The 19522-nt window shown below is 39.4% G+C and overlaps 2 protein-coding genes across 13 annotated transcripts in view; one reads left to right on the top strand and one right to left on the bottom strand.

Moving 5' to 3' along the window:
• Positions 1 to 2299: 2299 nt before the first annotated feature.
• Positions 2300 to 15234, bottom strand: UBLCP1 (ubiquitin like domain containing CTD phosphatase 1). Of its 6 annotated transcripts, none has more exons than XM_080626915.1 (12): positions 15194 to 15234; positions 12450 to 12643; positions 12076 to 12167; positions 11542 to 11627; positions 11335 to 11450; positions 10149 to 10247; positions 9162 to 9199; positions 6703 to 6885; positions 6287 to 6385; positions 5724 to 5840; positions 4628 to 4755; positions 2300 to 3264 (listed from the first exon to the last, which is right to left on the bottom strand). In XM_080626915.1, the coding sequence occupies exons 2-12, from the start codon at positions 12601 to 12603 to the stop codon at positions 3237 to 3239; spliced, it is 1140 nt and encodes a 379-aa protein (XP_080483041.1). In that variant the 5' UTR covers positions 12604 to 12643; positions 15194 to 15234; the 3' UTR covers positions 2300 to 3236. The 6 variants fall into 6 exon arrangements, with proteins under 6 accessions (XP_080483041.1, XP_080483043.1, XP_080483040.1 ...); XM_080626917.1 differs by having other exon boundaries at positions 12450 to 12640; positions 15194 to 15232; XM_080626914.1 differs by having other exon boundaries at positions 15085 to 15222.
• A 55-nt stretch (positions 15235 to 15289) lies between these two features.
• Positions 15290 to 19522, top strand: part of RNF145 (ring finger protein 145) — a 53194-nt gene continuing 48961 nt past the window's right edge. For 6 of the 7 annotated variants that reach the window (XM_080626911.1, XM_080626909.1, XM_080626907.1 and 3 more), the window contains exons 1-3: positions 15298 to 15436; positions 15929 to 15978; positions 18820 to 18960. The gene's annotated coding sequence lies outside the window, so the exon portion shown is untranslated. Of the gene's footprint in view, positions 15437 to 15928; positions 15979 to 18819; positions 18961 to 19522 lie in introns of all 7 variants that reach the window. The other variant, XM_080626906.1, reaches the window with a different exon arrangement.

The following is a 19522-nucleotide window of genomic DNA, read 5'->3' as shown; positions in this document are numbered from 1 at the left end:
ATTCAGCACTTCTTCCATCAGTCTTAAATACATCCTGAACAGACGGAGTGGAAAATTGTCTTAAACCCTTTGGCATCCACTTGCTGTCAGTCGGATGTCAAGTCAGGAATAAAAATTGGCAACTAGCTGTAGATTTCACAGTCATGCAGCAGGATTTGTGGAGCTGAATGTGCAGTTCAGTTCTTGGCTTCAGCTGTCACTCCATGTACCTCCAGTGATGAGCATTCATGCCACAGTGAGACATTAGAGTTGTCAGATATCCAGAGCTTACAGAAATAACTTCATTTTAAAATGGACTGTCTCTTTTGATACGAATAATCAGACAGAACAACATACAAAATGCTTGACATGTAGTAGGAGCCCCGTACAGTCTCTGACATATGAAAATATTTGGAATATTTCAGACTCCATTTAATGATTCTCCAGAGTTTTTCAGAACAGTAAATTACAAACTCTAAGCCACACGCTCCCTCTGATTATGCTTGAATCCTATTTCGTTTAACAAAGATTGTGAGAGTCACTGATCAAATGCTTCTGGGGGACCTCAACAGAATCTAAAAGGAAACTAAATGTTAACAGGAATGAGGCTTTAAACTTTGCTGTTAATAGTTATTCCCAAGGATCAACTACATTTTGGAAACACAAGTAAGTCAAAACTGCCTTCCATATCAAAAAGGAGGAACAGAAAATAAGCAGAGGTGCTTTCCACCTTCCTGCATACCTGCGATTCTTGTATTACGGATATTGGGCCTTCCGAGCACATTCCCTTTAGCATCTGATGATGTACTTGTTCATGAAGCTGTTTAACTCCTTTCTGAACCTGCTGATGCCATCTGCCTCCACAACAAACAAAACAAAACATACCTCCACAACAAATTCCAGCAGACTGTGACCTGCTGCTCTTATTTTTAAGCCACTCTCCTGTTTGTCTGTGTGACCTCATACCCTAGTATTGTGGGATTTGATGAACATAAGTTTTGCACTTGCCTTATCTACAGCTTCATGTTTTTATGTATCTCAATCATAGAATCCCAGACTGGTTTGTACTGGAAGGGATCTTAAAGCTCATCTAGCTCCAACCCCCTGTTGTGGGCAGAGACACCTTCCATTAGACCAGGTTGCTCAAAGCTCCATCATGTCTCAGCCAAGTAAATCACTGCAGTGTTTTTAGAAGATAGCCAGTAAAATGCACATTTCCTTTTTTTTGTTGTGGGAGAAAAAAAATCAGATTGCAAGACTAGTCTTCAAACATACAATCTGGTAAGGGAAACAACGTTAGTCATAAAAGACATAATGACTTGTCAGCAACAGCTATGTGTTACCATCACATTGAAATCCCACTCTCACGTATTCTAGCTCAGCTTATAAAACATTTGAAAGGGGAGTGCACATCTACTTGTACTTTGAAATTCTGGGATGAAATCCCAGTGCCAATTAAATTAAAATCTTTTTTAAAATGTTCCTTGTATAAAGCAAAAGAAAGGAGTATCACTCATTCACTGTGAAATTTCTGCTTGTATGTCAACTTTGAGCTAAAAGATATGGGCACATGTTGAAATACATTCCCTTGGTTCAGTCTGCTCTATCTGACTAACACAACAAACTCTGTAGGTGATCCAAGTGCAACGCTTTGACTTCTTTCAGTTGCTTAAATTTAAAGGTGTTCTGTCTGCCACATATCAGTCCTGTATCCCAGCATCTATGCTACTGCTGCTTTCCTAGGTAAAGGATCACTGTTCTAACCTCAGTGTCTGATCTGCCCTGTTACATACATGAGTGAGCCAGCCTTACAGTCCAAAAACCAGCTCTAGGAGACAAAACTTTGGAAATTCATTTTCCATGCTTACCTAAACCAAAGACTTTTATGCATCAGGATTCTGGTTTACTAGTTTAAAACAGTTTGGGATGACACTAAATCACAAAGAACAGCAGAAAAGAAACTATATTTTCTGACAGGTCATTGAGCTGGAGCCTAACATGCTCACTTAATTTGTGTCTGCTGTGCTGGCATTCTGACATTTGCTGTCAAGGTTTCTTTCCTGGGAGGCAGAGGCGCTTCAGTGTTTGACACCACTGCCCTAATCTGCAGTGGCACACACCGGTCTCTTACTTAACTGCAAAATTGGTGTCTCTGGAACCCAAAGAAACCCCCTCAATCCCACTGCCCAAAATCAAGATTATAAAAAGCTTCTCTACTATGCAAACCAGATATCTAAGACAGCACAAGACACATGTTATGAAAAAGGTATTTATTATTTACACAACTGCTATAGTTCCTTAAGAACAATATATACCATTTTTATTTGAAAGGGTCAGTCTTCTTTCAAATACATGAACTGCATAATGCACAAGTGTTGGTAATGCCAAACAGCAGTCACATCACACTTCTATACTGCAGGCATAAGCAGCGCAAGTAAATGATATTTTAAGAACAGTATGGCTGAATATCGTATTTAAACACAGTGTTTGCACTTTGACAAGATTTAGCTAGAAGAGAACAAGGGTTTTGTTCATGCTTTGTTAGGAATGTGACTTTCCCATCTGAGGTTTAAACCCTTTATCTGACATATGAGAGTTTTTCAGGCAGACTGCTTTTCACTTACCAAATAAGAGTGGGTTTCTCTCCCTCAAAATTTAATATTTTGTTTTCCAGTAAACACTGCTTTATAGTACAAGTTCACACACTGGGGTAAATTGGCCACAACGGTGGTACTTTCCCATCTTACTGTCTTGCACAGAGAAACACTGACATACTAATACATACCAAACTTAGACAACTTGTAATTTATAGACTTAAATACTGGAATGGGAGAGGGAGACTTTCTAAAGATGGAGGGAATAGAGGGCTTATACAATTCATACACCACCAAGGTTGGCTCCTTACTCAACTTTTTTGGTCTAAATATTTTCTTTTCTAGTTTCAGAATGGTTTTGGTCTTTAATGGTTATGGTTGTACTTCGGCAGCAAAGGAGAGGGAAGTATTTTAAGTAGTAACACCAAAACTGAATGCAAGGAAAAGTAACTGACTTGTTTCTCCCACTTTGAGCTTATTGCTGTGATCTCTAAAAAAAAACCCAAACAACCCATAACCAAACAACTGGAAGACCAAGTATAGCAGTCATTCTGGCATTGGATCCAGTGTCCAGCACTATTATAGTCTAGCGTAAAAGCAAGTAAAAGTCCAATGATCTTAGTTATGTTCCCTTCAATTCAGTGCCACACAATTTTATTATTGTTATTGGCCTTGCTTCTTTGAAAGATACCTGAAAGAAACAAAAGTAGAGTTTTTTACAGCCACAAATATATCTAGTATGTGTTATGAATTCCAAGTATGAATCTGCTTGCTTTTCTCACTAGGAATTCCCCTATTGATAACAAAAAAAATAGAAATGTGATCAATACTACTTATGATTTTATTTTATTTCAATGTTCTTGCAACAGAGTTAGACTCTATTAGGGGTTTTTGGGGGGGGTGAGTTGGATTTGTCTTTTTTTTTTTAGCAAAAGGGAGGAAGGAAATGAAAACATGTTTTATTCTAAGAGGCTGAAAATTACATCAGTTGGAAAAATAGTTATTATCCTTAAAGATAAAAAGGCCCATTAGATATGGCACTCCTTCAAATACATTCAAGACCTGAATGAACAGTCATCTGGAATAACCTGAAAAGAATGGCCCTCCACTAGCTTGTTTACAGAATCTGAGTTACTCTAAAGTGCTTGTTTTCTGATCTCCTAGTTCTGCTACCACTATAGCTGGAGCAATTGGTCTATGTGGTGACACTGAAGTCTCTGCAAATACTCCAGAACAAAAAATCCAACCAATTCCACTGACAGTGTGAAATATCCAGTGAATTTCACTGCTTTTAAAGTGCAACAATTGACTTTCTGTTTTAATCAGAAATAAGAAAGAAAATTTTATCAAGTTTGCAAGGCTGCTCTTTTAAGCAGTGAATGAGCATTTTTTGAATAGCATATTGCACTCACTTTTCTTGCAGGTGTTGTAACTTCAGGCTGTTACATGAAACCATCAAGAATTTTGCACAAACACTTTAGCTAATCATTCTCTAGCAAGAATTAGGATGCTTACTGGTGACCTAAGCATTTGCAAAACTGTTGTTCATAACACAGTAACTTATATTTTGGATCTGATGAATGCTGTAATACCACATAACCTGGATAGCGTCTCAGAGTCACACTGTAACACCCCAAACCTCTGAAGTACCCACCAGAAAAATTGCCTTATTACAAAGGACCTGAGATCTGAACTGAGAGCCTAACTTTGTAAGGGTGGGAAGAGAGAGATTTCCAGGGACCAGATTCCTTCAAAAATTTTTTTCCCTTTAGGAAGCATAATTGCTTCAATTGAAAACAAGCTTCAGAGCCGAACGCTGGAGAAGTATGAAAAAAAAAAAAAAAGCTCCATTCTGTCAACATCCTATCATTTTAGGGAAGCAGCCCAAACACCGTAGCCTTATTAAAATTCCACTCAAAGTAAAGGACCTTCATAACCATAAGCGATGTCAAAGTTCATCAGCTCAGATGTTTCCGATCATTGTACAGACAACCTCAAGCAAAACACAGTGGGTCAGGGACAGAAGGAAGAAATTATTTTGACTTTATACTTACCTTTCCCAATGTTTGTGATTCAGCTCCAAGAAGTCATCTAGTTTTGCTATTTCTTTGAGGTATTGAGTGAGCTTTAGAAGCTCCTTGTCTTTATCCCGATTTAAATGTGCTTTCATAAAAGGTCTTATCTATACAAAATAAATAAACTGGGTATAACCATTTGCTCAAAGTAAGAAAAATGCTTTCAATTCTCTATCATTTACCAAGTAATTAAAATATATTTTCAGTACTATTCGAAATCATAACTTCTCTTGGGTAAGAGGAAGAAAAACCTTTTCCACTAGTGGCCATACCTGATTTGTCTTGTTATTCATGCAAACTGGACTGTAGAGACATGCCCACAACGAAGAAATTTCTTTTGTCTTGCACTTCAAGCCTTCCCCTCCCAGTCAGACAGAAAGATAAAATGATCTGGAAGGGACTGCCACACTTTGTGATATGATTTCATAGATATTTTTTCAGGAGACATGAGGGGCTTTCAGCTCTGCTTTGAGTTGTGTGGCATCACTGGAACCAGATGTGCTTTTTTTCAACAAAAAGCCTTTGACTACAATCATAGCTTCCGTGAAAAGAGATGTCAGAAATAAAGCTTATCTGACAACTGTTTTCAGCTTAGAATACATTATACCTGTGCCTTGTTTTAGTGCTTCAATGTTCTTGTCTGCAGCCCTGTTAACATTCTGACAAATATCTTTCAAATCTGAGCTAGAGGGAGCATTCTGGATAATCCTCTCCCAGTGAGATATTTATTTTCTGAATATAACCACTATTGAGATTGACCATTGTGTATTTCAATGGTGCCTGTCAGCAGTGCCCAGCTTGATTATAGTTCACAAGTGTAATTTAAGCAGAAATCATGTTTTTCTTGATTTTTCAATAGTCTCTTCAAAGCTCACTTAATAGCAAGACAAAGCTTGTTTAATACTAATGTCAGGGAAATATTAGTCCAGACAAATGGCAATCTAAATAAAAAAAAAACCCAACATGCATCTTTGCTAGTTAAGAACAGCCTTTCTTTGTGATACCGTAAAGTATGAGAAAGTGCTGCTTGAAGTATAAGAAAAAGAAGCAAATGAAAATTCCAGTTAAAAATCACCTTGAGTCCGTTTTGTGGATTCATTAGGAAGTTTCGGCCAATATCATCAAACATTATAGTATTTTTTTTGCTGTAATACTCCGAAAATTTTCCCCAGATAACACCAAGAGGCTTCACCTGAAAAAATAAGACAACCAAGGTACCTGAGGCAAATTAGATCTGCAGGAGATGACAATACCAGTCTATAGGAACTTGAGTGCAGACTTGAATGGACACTTACATTCTTTCACTGAAAAATTATCAGGTAGTTTGGCTTTAATAAGAGAAGAGATGTGAAATAGTATAACATAGTAAATACACCCCCAACCCCTAAAGAAAGCCTTTCTATTGGTACTAAATCTCCTTGCAACAGTTAATTTATTATTTGATTTGAAAGCAGTGTCATCCAAATATACTACTCAAAATATGAAGAATTTCAGTAGAAAAATACCCAAATGTATGCTTCCAAGATTCTTAAGCTTTCTTGCATGAAAACTCCAGCACAACTTTATTGTTGAATTATTCAAAGGGGTATGACAATGAGTTGGTTGAATGTCGAAGATCAGGAAAAAATAGGCACTTACATCTATAAGTCCTCTTCTAGGAGTGTGCACTGTTATCATGGCAGCACTGTCCAACATGAAAGTTATCTTGTAGTTCGCATTGGTACTCACTCCAAGCTCCTGCATCACAAAGATTTACTATTAAAGCTTCTAATAATGACAGTTTTACTGCTGTGCAACTGGAACTACAATTATAATACGTTGTTTGTCAAAGTGTGAGTTGATGAGGATCACCAGAGACACACTAAAAATAGGCATCTGGGAGGTTTTAAATGTTTTTACCTAACGAGAATCATAAAAGTACAGAATTCTACCACGAGAAAAAAAAAATAATAGGAATTTTTTTTCAGGGTTTATTATCATAAACTTATCAACTGTCAGCATAAATCAAAGCAATTTTGCAGGAAAGGCAAAATACAGAGAGGTCTTGCCTGTACCTTCATGCATAATCTTTCACAAGTTCTGCATGCCTCAACTTGACTCAATATCCATAGCAAGGACAGCACCTGAGTATTGTCTGCTATTTGTTCCTGTTGTGGTTTGAGCCCAGACAGCAACAAAGTACAATGCAGCTGCTTGCTCACTCCCCCCACTTCCCCTGGCAGGATGGGGAGGAGAATCTAAAAAGGTAGAAACCCCATGGGTTAAGAACAGTTTAATACCTGAAATAAAACCTAATAATAATAAAAATAATAAAAGTGTATATATATATATAGAGAGAGAGAGGGGAAGGAAGAAACTTGCCCCCAAACAAACCACCCCCCAAAAAAACCCAACAAGTGATGCACAACAGTTGACCACCACACACTGATGCCCAGCCTGAACCTGAGCAGTGATCGGTAGCTCCTGGCCAACTCCCCCCAGTTTCTATACTGTGCATGATGTTCTATTGTATGGAATATTCCTTTGGCTAGTTCAGCTCAGGTGTCCTGGCTCTGCTTCCTCCTTGCTTCTTGTGCCCCTGCTCACTGGCAGGGCATATGAAACTGAAAAGTCCTTGATGAGGGTAAGCACTACACAGCAACAACCAAAACATCAGTGTGTTACCAACGTTATTCTCATACTAAATCTAAAACACAGCACTGCACCAGCTAGTAGGAAGAAAATTAACTCTACCCCAGCCAAAACCAGGACAGTTCCTTCCAGTAAATCACGGCCCAATCAAAGATGAAATATACAGTAACAGTTCATTGTTACCCTTTCCTCCTACATCTGTCCAAGATAACCAATGTATCAGAAATCTGTCAATTTGCACTTTAAAGATTTGATAGCTCCTGAAATAAAGAATCTAAGGAAAACATCATTTTCAGAAATAAAAAACTCTGATTAGATGAGAGCGCACCATGTCCATCTCAAATCCTTTCAAAAGCTGAAAAGGAACAGCAAAATCTGCTGACATGTTATAACACGTATAGTGCTGACAATTTCTGGTGTGTGCAGCAGCAGTAATATGCAAAGCTATACAACAAGGAGAAAATACCCACTGCAACAGCTCTCTTGCAAATATCCAGCCACACTTAACTGATTTGCTTGTATATGAAAAAGTGAATCTTGCAAATGAAAAGAGCTGCCTACCTGGGTCAGTGTCCTGTTACACTGAAAAAACTTGCTGTTCTAGACTGTTTGAATTCCAGGCATAAATAGATGGTGAGAGATTAAACCTTGGTTATCTGATAATCCTTTCTTTTTTAATGCTGTTCCTGCTTTGTAGTGTAAAACAAGTATTGCTGGAACCATTGCTTTCTGACAGAAAGTGAAACTTTTAGGGGTGAGCACCTCTGGTGCTATCAGTTTAAGGAGAAACAGCAGTTGGCTTCTAGTGGTAGGAATCTCAACTCATCAGGATGCTGGAGTAGGCCTAGAAAGGTTGTGATTCAGTAGAACACGAAAGGGCTGGAAAGGTGAACTAGAAATTTAGAGAGGAGACCAGTGCAGGGGAAACTTTTAACGGTGGTTTTCCACAAGGTTGAGTTCTAGCACTACACTGACACGACGTAAATGGAGATATAACTGCCGCAAGAAGTGCAACGTTTGCAAGGCTCAATTATACTTGAGCTAGCTCCACTTCATGGGTGATTAAAGGTTCTAATTTCTGAGATCACTCTTTTGTTTAGAAAAAAAAGTAGCAATTCATTATTTTGAGGAAGAGAACACTGAAAATGGGCTTTGCTCTGTCAAAACCTGAAAAAAAATGGTTAGTCTGTAACAAAGAATAGAGATACAAAAGCTTAGATTTGGAAAAATCTTCCCTGAAATGGAAACAAACTTTGATTTATAAGCATTAAAAAAACCTCACCAACCAAACATACAGAAATTCTTAGTAAGCTCATTTGATTTATAGCTAAGCCTGACTGTAAATATGTTTTATCACTGGGTCAGCTGTGCAAAACTGGCTAGTTGCCTGATTTAGGTACGGAGAAACTAGGATTGAAAGAGCAGTTCTTACGGATGTTTAATAAGACAGAGGAAGAAACAGAACCACACAGCTGCAAGAAGTACAAGATAAATATGAAAAGAGTTTCCTCTTGATAACCTATTCCAGCATGCCACATCTGTCTGCTCCTTTAAAAAGAAAATTATATTACACTCAAGGATTAGAACTCTAGAGGAAAGATGAAAGCAACTGTGAATGCTATGTGACTAATCTCAGTTTCACCAAGTAGTGACTTGTGTTTAGTTCTGCTAAATTTAGCACCTACTGCTGATAGTTTGTGTGGAATTCTAAAATTAGATTTAATCTAGTTTTGTGACAGAGATAATTTAAAGTGACTGAAGATTAAAAACCCTCAGGTTTTGATCCATATGACCAGTTGCTGCTCTATAACACTGCACATGAGTTCAACTACATAAACAGCTAACCAGACTAGAAACAAATTGTAGATTTCCAACAACTTACTTTCATTTTAGCTTCAATCCACTTCATATTAGTGGCAGCTGAAACAAAAGAGAGAAAACAGAATTCTTTATCAAATCAAGTCACTGACAGGAAAAAAGAAGCCAAGATGATGTTCATATCAAATTTTTACACACAAATTTAATTTCAGAAAGATTCATCCTTGTTACAGCTTTTAGAGTTCACTGCCTTGAAGCCAGACTTCCTTTATGGAAGCTTACTTTTATTTGGAAAAGCTTCTGTTTCAAATGAACACCTAGATGAAGCACTGCATGCACTTAAACCATTTTCTAGATCAGCTGTTACTAAGTACAGTCTGCAGGACTGTAAGAAATGGGCTACACCTGGTCTGAGGAATCATACTGCCAGTGCAGGATTTTCTTCTGGAAGCAATGATAACGATATACAAGGCCTGGAAAGGACGAAGTGTCAACATTGCCCACTGATCTAAGAGTATGTGGAAGTACTGTTTCACACCACAGAAACTATATTTTGTAATACAATTTCAATATTGTGTAAACCCTGCACTGGCTCAAGTCTGTTCTCCAGCTGTAGACAGGAAGTGAAACAGTATGCAAAGTCTGTAGACAGGACACTTTGGTTCATTTGGCAGTTCACTACTTATTGTCTGGATTCAGATTATTTGTAAAGATAGCTATCAAACAGTGTTTGAATGTTGATTATGCAATTCTGCTACTTCAAGCACTTGTTTGTTTGTACAAAGTCACACTTAGTGTGATGTTGAGCTTTATACTGTGATTAGAGCCATTCATATGAGCAATATGTGGTGGTTTTTTACATAAAAATTACTATTTTTCTATAATAGCATTAATAGCTACGTGAACATTCCTGCTGAATGTTAATACTCAACATTCATGTATTGTTTTAGATCTTGTGATTCACTCTAAAAAGCAATATAAAAAATTTCCTCCTGGAGTCTCGGCTCTGACAGTTTACAATAAAATCTTAAGTACTGAATATAAAACTTACACCAAATTACAATATCATAATCCTCATATGCAGATGTCAGGAATTCATGAAGGTATGGCCTCATCAGTTCTACCCCAGTTTCAGCACATGATCTGTGATCTAAATAGAATGTAATAGATAAGCAATCCGTTATTAAAGTTTAAGTTATGAAAGTTCATTCTTACTTTCCCATCTATCCAGAAACCTAAAGGTTTCATGAAGGAAGCACTGAGGCACTTTAAAATTATGAAGGAACTCATAGCAAACTACCATTCCCATTTTAAAGGTAGAAAGAAGAAACAGAGGGGATATTTATGTGCAGGTCTTTGATCCTTACAGGTATCTGAAGGCTCAGCTAACAATTAGATTGGAGATCTGTGGGTCTGAGTATCTTTGAAGAGTCAAGCCAACTAGTTCATCTGTGCACTTAGAAGAGATATGAAAAGGATTCCCTTAAACCTAGTCCAGTAATTTTGTGAACATATATCAAGCTTATTTCAGACATGCAAACATTGCTTGTTCCAATTAGAAAACGGATGTCAAATTCTGCTAGCAGAAGACCTCTAAATAAAAATGTTAAACTCACTAATAGGTTGAATATTGATCTCAGATTGTAAACAGATCTCATCAAAAAGGAAAGCTAAGGAAAAAGAATAAGACAAGCTTATTACTGCTTATAGTCAAGCTGCCGTGACACACCTACATCCCAGAAAATTAAGTCATAAGGAAAATTCTGGCTTCCAAAGAAACCAGTCTGGCAGAATTTTCAAGTAAAACATGTTTTTGTGCATTTAGTAACAATGTGGAAATAAAATTTGAAGCTATTCTCCCACGCCCCCCCAAAAAATGGACTCAATCAGGTACAGACAGAGATGTTAGTTTACAGTATCTCACTGTCACTGTGATGTCCAAGACATAAGTTGGTCAAGAGAGATTATTTGGATAGAACACTAAATCACTACTTTTTTATGTCTTCTTGCAGAAAGTAAATAGTTGCTGCACTAAAATCAACAATATGCAATGCTTAAAATGCCCAATGTTTTTTAAAATATGAGCAGAAGACCCCAAAATACTACAAAACAGAAATGATACAGTACAACACATACCAAAGTTACTGAAGTAGACTTGTAAAGCAAAAATCAAAAAATGTGAACTGGCAAATAAACTGACCTCTTAAACAAAACCCACAAGTAGCATAAAATCTCACCAAATAGGGTATAATCAACATCTAGCACCAGCAGCTTTTTTCCTTCTCTAGGAGGGTTCAGAATTTCCACTTTGTATTCTTTAACTCTGCGGGAAATTTTTAGTAGATTTTCTTCCCTAATGTAACAGTGCAGAAAGTTCCAGTTAATAAAAATGCATACTGAACATTCAATAACAGGGCTGTCTTTTAATAACTACAATTCCTAACCTGTTTTCTACTTCCACAACTTCCTCTTCAATATCAAAGTCATTGACAACATCATCGTTATCAGGAGGTGGCCCAAGGACATCTTCCTAGAGGAATAATAATAAAAGATAACTAGGATCGCTGAAGGAAAACAACATCAGGTATCAAGTTCCTACTACTGCACATTACAGGATAAAAGTACTATTTAACCAAAATTGTTTCATTTTATTAGTGGAAAGAATTACTGAAATATAACAAAGATTGTTCAGATTTGAGAAGTCAGTATCATCATAATAGATTTGTACTTCAAATCCAGGACAATACAGGAACTTCATGAATACACTGCTATCAGAGTTCTGCAGAAAAGCTTTACATAGAAAAATGAACACCAAAAGAAATCTATTGTAAAACCTTTATGTAGAAAAATAAACACCAACAGAAATCTACCGTAACGCCATTTTCAACTGATTTTAAATTTTGAATATCCAATAATCATAATAGGAGACCTATAAGCATTTTTGCCTGTTTAAGTTAATAAATAATTAAAATATTTACCAAACTCTCTTCACGAGTGCCCATCATCATAATTTTAGTATTTGGTTTCAACTTGAGAGCTCCAAGCTTAACATCATCATCAGCAGGTTTGCCTATAATGCAAGCAGATAATTGCCTTTTTTTTAATGGGTTAGAGAGATTTTAGAAAACTGTTGAAACTTTTCATGGTTAATTAAGGTACTCCTTTAAACACCAGAACATCCCAAGCTGTATTTTCATCTTCTTCCATATACAGATACATGTATAATATTTCTATGTTCATGTTCATTCTGGTAGATGACCTGTTAGTATACACATCCTGGCTAGGTTTAAAGGATGTTCGTCCTTGAACATTTCAGGCATATCCACAACAAATAGCAAATATGGATAGTTACCCTTCATTTTAAGTCCAAGTAGTTTTTGACGCTCTGGTAACACTCCAGTAAGGCCTTTAAGAGACTGCTTCAGATCCAACACTGTGTCTTCTTCTGATAGAGAGGTTATTGTATACTCCTGTCCACCCCATTTTATTATGAGAGGGAGAGACATCCTGGAAGCATACGTTCAGTATTATTTTCTGAAAAATCTGCTGCAGGAGGAAAATACAATGATCATGTAAGGAGGAAATAGGAGAACTGTTCCTTTCAGGAGACAAACCATACAGTCTATTTGAAGTATTTTTGATCTTTCATTAAGTTGTACATCAAAGAGCCATTTGTTTTGCATAAGCAGATAATAAACATGTTGATTAAATGCTGAAATGAAGGGAGAAAGAACAGCACTAAAACTGGCACTCTGATTTCCACTTCAATGTATTTAGCAATGTCACATTCACCATTTGCTCCAGCATATGCTCATTTGCTATGTGTTCTGTGCAGGTACAGCCTGTTCACTGCATAACCAGCACCCAAGCAGAGTACTGCAGTATCGTAAAAGTCATTTCAAAGCTCAGAAATGTCCTCTGCAATAATTATGCAACCGAACCAGCCATGGCTATCCTCACATGTGTAAGAACCAATGGCAAATGTGAATTACATAAAATATATAAACATATACACATAGTTCTGAAGCCAACAGTTCATTTTTAGCACTGGTTTTCTCTGATCACTTTCACTGTGCAATACCTGCAGTAATACACACCCCAGGTCACATCTCACTGTAGCAATATCAAAGTAGGAGTTTGAAAGCAAAGCCAAAATACACACCTACACAATGCATTGCACTGCAAGAACTGCACTTTCATTGCAGTGCTGACAAAACAACCATAATTATACTATCTTTAATTTACACAGCACCGTTTATACAAACTGTATTTAATAGTTTAGTCCTACGTTAAACGCGGCAGAAAACCAAGTTTTCTAGCTTTATGCAGAAGAAAAAAGAATGTGTTTTTTTCTATTAAAGCCTGGAAACAGAGAATCTAGGAGACAGAAAGGTACAAAAAGGCTGTTACAGACTGTCAATGGATGCAGAAAAGGCCTCTGCACCACTAATTGTGAGATTGTCCTCAAAAGACTGGTATTCAAAAACAAGAGAGAGCACACTTGTAGAAAAAAAACCCCGAGGCTATCAGCCTTCAAGGAATACATTAAACCAAGAAATACAGGTCTGGCAGTTCTGAAAAATCTCAGACTCCAAAAATCTGATTCCTCTCTCTCTCTAGCACTGTATTCTCAGAAGTTACCTGCTCTCCAACAAAATACTTTTCATTCACACAGTACAGCCTATTAGAAATGAACAAGTAATAACTCAGGTGTACCCAAGAAGGTCAGATCAGATGGGAAATAGAGGGTTAGATAAAACCTGCTTGCTGAGGACACTACAAGCCACACCTCTCACTATTCCTTCTAAGAGTCTTGAAAACAAATTGAAGAGGAAAACTAGTAACAGAAAAATGAATTTTTTTTCTCACTTCCCCTCCCCCCCCCAATATTCCCAACTCAGAAAGGGACCTGGTATTACCCAGTGGAAAAAGAGACTCATGAGAAGTACCAAGAAATTCATCGGAGGTTCAGACTGCAAGGCGTCAAGCAAGTTGATCATCATAAGTTATCCCTGTCCATAATCCTTAGACTAAGTTTACACAAGAAGAGTTTACTGTCTGTTTTCTCACTGGTACCTCAAATCATTCTGCAAGAAAATACACAGGGCAAGAACTGTGAGAAAACTTCTCAAGTCTCTGTCCAGTGCTAAATTGAAAAGATCATCCCTCCAAAGGTGAGCACCTGCCTAACACCCTGTCCTTACTGAATTACAGTCCTATTGGGATGAACGTTATCAACATCAAGCAGGAATGATACCTTTATTCAATGCCAAAATGCTAAGGGATTAAGTGTGATCACCAGGCTCGATGATTAGAGGAAAACAGATGAGGAACAGAGAAAGACACAGGGATTTTCAAGGTTTCTACCATCGGAGCTGGATGCAATGCAAAACTGAAGCTCGGTTTGGTTAACTAGATCTTCAGAGCCCTTACCACCAACAGCCTGCGGGTTGCAAGGTCACTGGGTCAGAGAAAGTGCTAAAGTTGTGTTGCTGTGGTTAAATTGTTGCGTTTCGTCACTTGTCTTGGACTATTTAAAAGAGAAACATCCGCATCTTTCAGTTTCACTAAGCAACATCAAACATAACCATAACAACCCCAGACACAGGACGCGCGATGCTGCAGGCGGTACCGCAGCACTTTCTACCACCCCGCAACAGGTGGACAGACGGGGTTTCGAATCGAAGCTGCTCCTTGTCAGTCACCAACGCAACCGCGTCCCTGGACAGCACCCGCGGATTCACAAGCCCCCGCCGCCGGTTCGGAGCTCTCCCGGCACCGACACGGTGCGAGGAGAGCGGGGAGCCCCACACACCGCCGCCGGCCCCGGGGAAGCCGCTCCCGCCCCGCAGACATTATGGGGTTATCGACCCTGCCGAGACAAGCGCCTGCGCTTGGCCTCCTCTATCCGCGACCGGCCCTGCCTCACCCCGGCCCAGTAAAGCCCGGCCTCCGCCGAACACGGACGGGCTCGGGTCCAAACCCACCGGACTGCCCTGGCTATCGCGGTCGCGGCGGCGCTCCCGCAGCCCACCGGGTCGCAGTGCCGCTGCCGATCGCTGCCCGCACCCCCGGTAGCGCGATGCGGCCCCTCACCCTGGCAACGGAACCGGCACCGTCCCGCGATCCGCCGCACCGGAAGCGGAATTGGCGCCCACCGGAAGCGGCGAGAGAGGAGGCCCGGATGGGCGCGGGTTTCCCGCTGGCGGAGTAGTAGTGGGGTGGAAGGAGAGATCTTGTCGCTGTGGGCAAGTGGTGAGGAGAGGGGAATGTTTCATCTCATATGCCCGCCTGAGGAGAACTCCTCCTGCTGTTCCTGCCTGGCTCACGCAGGAAATGGTGGGTTTATGAAGTAAAATCCGCGGTAGCCGAGGAGCGAGGGCCCTACCCGGGCCCCCACCTTCCTCTCACGGCCACTGGGCTGCGGAACCGCTGGAGCCCGGTAAAGCATGGCCTAGGCCCCTGGAGAGGGCTGTGGAGAGAGCTGCTGTGTGCAGCGGTTGCTCCTCCGTGTGTTTTTCTCGTTACTGACTGAAAGGAGATTTCTCTGCTCCTGGGGGTCCTGACTCAGTGTGCTCTTACCTCCTAAGTTGACTCTATAGGCATGTTAGTCATTGTCATAGTCATTGTCTTACCGGGTCTGTTGAATCAAGGGTCACTGCTCAGCTGTGTTGGGATTCTTGGGTTTCAGCTGCAGTGGTTTTATACATGGACATGAAAAAGGAAAAATACGTTTTGCACAAAGATGACCTTCTGTACTCGGGTATCCTGCTTTGCAGAAATAGTTTGAAGGAAAAAAAATGTTTTGTAGTGAAATCTCTTTTCTTCCAGATGTGAAATAAAGTGGATGCAGACTGGAGTCCTGCTTGGTATCGGTAAAGGTAATGTTAAATTTGAGGACGGAAGTGAAAGTTTAGGTCCTCTGTAATCTTAGGTCTTGCTCTGTGGAGAGGTTAGATGATTCTTCTCTGTCATTTGGTGATAAATAGGGAAGGGAAAAAAGAGCAGAGGTGAGCAGCTGTGTACCAAGTACAAGTTCCTGTAGAAGGTCTGCTGTAACTTTTAAGAGCTATTCTTAGTGTAAGTAAATCTTGGTGAAGAAGTGCAGTATAAACAAAAACTGCATAGAAGCCTGATTTTTTTTCCCTGAGTTGATACAAGTACAATGCATTTCCTGTCTGGATATGTATTTTGAGTTCTGTTCTATATTCAGTTTTTAACATAAAAGCACATTGGTTCCAAACGACTGGTACAAATTGGAGACTGCTGCAGTGACTGTTCATGTCAAGTTTAGCTTCTGACTGCACTTAAATCCATGTAAAACCAGTCACTATGTGCATATCTCAGTCATGAAGGGTTTGCTTTCTCCTTTAATGGTACACAGTTGTCCTCTGCAGAGCCAGCACATTACAGTAGTGCTGGAAAGTTTCCAGAGCTACAACTCCTAATTAAAGGCACACCCTGTCAAAAAACTATGCACCCTCCAGGCCCATTTGAAAATTCAAGCTATGAAAATGATATATAGTGTTACCACTTCCCTGGGATCTTTTTAAAATATGTTTTAATTACTTTCTGCTTCGCTTTTGAAAAGCTGTCTTGAGGAGGCAGTAGGGTTTGGTTGGGTTTTTTTTTTCCTGTTTGAGGAGTAATATGAAGAAGTGTAAGTATTTATGCATATTTCATTCCTGATATGATACTGGTATTTTAGTATCTTGAGCTATGACTAGGATTTCCTTGTGCTAGGCACTGTTGAAAAAGCTCTGATCCTGCCCACATTCACGTGGCACAGACAAATATGTCATTTTACTTAGCTGTGAAAACGCATGGTGGTGCTCAATCCCAACCGTAATAAGGGCAAAGTGGTACAGTAATTTGACTAAGCCTGTGTAATTATAGTTCAGAGCCCAAACAGCATCATCTTTTCTTTGTACTCTGGAGTTTGTTTTGTGGTGGTATTCTGGGTTTGCACTCTGGTAAACTAGCAGAGCAAGGAGAAAGGAAAAGCAGTGGGGGACTTTTAAAGCAAATGCATGTTGCCTTTCACCTTGATGTGCATTATGTCTTGGGATGCTCCAGGGTGAAATAAAATGAATGCATGTCAAACTGATGCCTTCTTGATCCCTTCCAGTACCTCATGTTCACAGCAAGTGTTTTGAGGAATATGCTTCTGTGCATAACTGTTGAAGCCCAGGAGCTCATCTCCTAAATTTCTATTCATGCTGCGTGTAGGAGCAAAATTCCTACTAGCAACTCTAGGGGATGCTAGGTAAGCATCCTTTAAAATCATCATTTAAAGTTGAAAACTGTATGGAAAGATCAAAAAGTTGCTTTGAGATTTAAGAGAAAGATTGTCATATCTGTACGGGATCTCACGAGTGAGAAAGCACACAATGATTGCATTGCCAGGCTGAGAGATGCTAAATACTTGTTCTATTCTGTGACTTTAATGGTGGAGAGTCAGTGCAGATGTTAATGTGATGCAGGCTGTGAATGAGCCACATCCCAGATTTCAAGATTTTGCACCTTTTTTGTTTTCCTTTCCCCAAATTTCTTTTTTTTTTAGAAAACTCATTTGACTATACCCCAGTCTTTCTACTGCAATTCTAAATTGAACCCACGTTAGGAAAAAATCTAGAACAGAGCCCATGTTCTCCACTAGGAATAGAAGAATCCTTAAAATACACTGCGGTACCAGTGTATTTTAATCTGTTTTATGCTTTTTTTCTTCCTCTATTGACTGTTTTTGCTATTATTTACTATATTATTGACTATAGGAGCCTTCCAATATCTGAAGGGGGCCTACAAGGATACTAGAGATGGACTTTTCATCAGGGATTGTAGATGTAGGACAAGGGGTGATGGGTTTAAAAAGGGGAAGTTCAGGATAGATATAAGGAAGAAGTTCTTTACTGTGTGAGTGGTGAGACACTGGAACAGGTTGCCTAAGGAAGTGGTAAGTGCTCCAACCCTGGCAGTATTCAAGGTCAGGTTGGACAGAGCCTTGGGCAATATGGTCTAGTGTGAGGCATCCCCCATGGCAGGGGCTTGGAACTAGATGATCTTAAGGTTCTTTCCAATCCTAACTATTCTATGGTTCTGTTTCCTACAATACTTTTGTTACTTTTTCCCAGTTTCTCTTCTCCTTTTGTAATTTGTTCTAAGCAGGCAGTAAAAGCAGTGATGTCCAAGAATGTCAGACTCTTCAAGTCTGTACTGTCCAAGCGGTTCCAGCCCAATGCAGATGCATGTGTGAGCTGCCTGTGCTGTTCAGGACCACTTCAGTGTTCCGCACCAGGCAGCATGGTTTACTGGACATTGCCATCACTGTGCCTTATCAATGTAGCTTTGGAATGCAAACACCAGGAGCTGAATTTCCAGTGTTCAGTAATGTGGTGTGCTTTAGCAGCTGGCAGCTCAGTTAGAGACATGGCAATCTCTCAAGTTTGAGATGAAACCTGTTTTCAAGTTATCACTAATACAATAAGTCTCTGTATCAGCTTCCTTATCAGTAAAGTGAAGGTTAGAATAATATTTATATAGTTTCATAACAGCAGGTTTTTCAGGATTATGTAGTTAATGTTGGCGCTGTGAGATGCTATAAATACTAGATGCTCGTACCAGTATACCAAATGATTTCCACTTTATGAATGCAACTGTTATTCTTCTGCCACTATTCAGCCCAATTATTTTTATTTTATTTACTTTAATTCTCTGTATTCCAGATTATGCCTCACTGGCAAGGGATTTCGGGAGAGAACTGTGATGCTTTTGTTCGCCAAACAAAACCTGATTCATCACTTTCCCTACATCACCACCCAGCTCTCCAGCATCTCAACACAGCCATTGGTATGGCTTCCCTTTAGGTAAGTTGTAAATCACAGCAGCTGTTCATTTGTTTGGAGTCAGTGCTTTCCAGTGTTATAAAGGTGGTAAAAATGTACGTAATCATATGAGATATATAATTATCAGAGATACTGCATAAGTGTTTCCTGAAGAGAGTGAAAATATATGTGAAATTGAGAAATTGGAACTAGCTGAATGGCTAGAAAAAGCTCTCAAAAGCAGTGAGAATGAGAGGCAGTCGATGAGAAGCTAAGTGATGGGGAGAAATTTAGGAAATAGGGTCACAGATAGGGAAAAGCTGGGGAATTTTCTGAGATGGGGCTATGGAGTGAGAGAAGGTAAATCAGAGAAAGAGATACACCAGCTCTTTTGCCCTTATGGGACCCAGTAATGCTCGCAATGCCTGTGTCTGGGTATGTGTTTCTGCAGCAATTAAAGTTTATTTGTTCCTTCATTTAATGAATGGGATAAAGTTGCAAGAAGAGAGCACAAAGGCTTTGGGGGCTGGCTGCCATCACCATTGTAAGGCATCTGCATGAGGCACCAGATTAGGTTTTGCAGGCAATCTTAATTCTTGCTTAA

This window comes from Psittacula echo, assembly GCF_963264785.1.
Source record: "Psittacula echo genome assembly, chromosome: 11".
In the NCBI taxonomy this organism is placed as follows: Eukaryota; Metazoa; Chordata; class Aves; order Psittaciformes; family Psittacidae; genus Psittacula; species Psittacula echo.
Note: the sequence above shows the minus strand (reverse complement) of the source record. Positions and strands in the feature narration are given on the sequence as shown.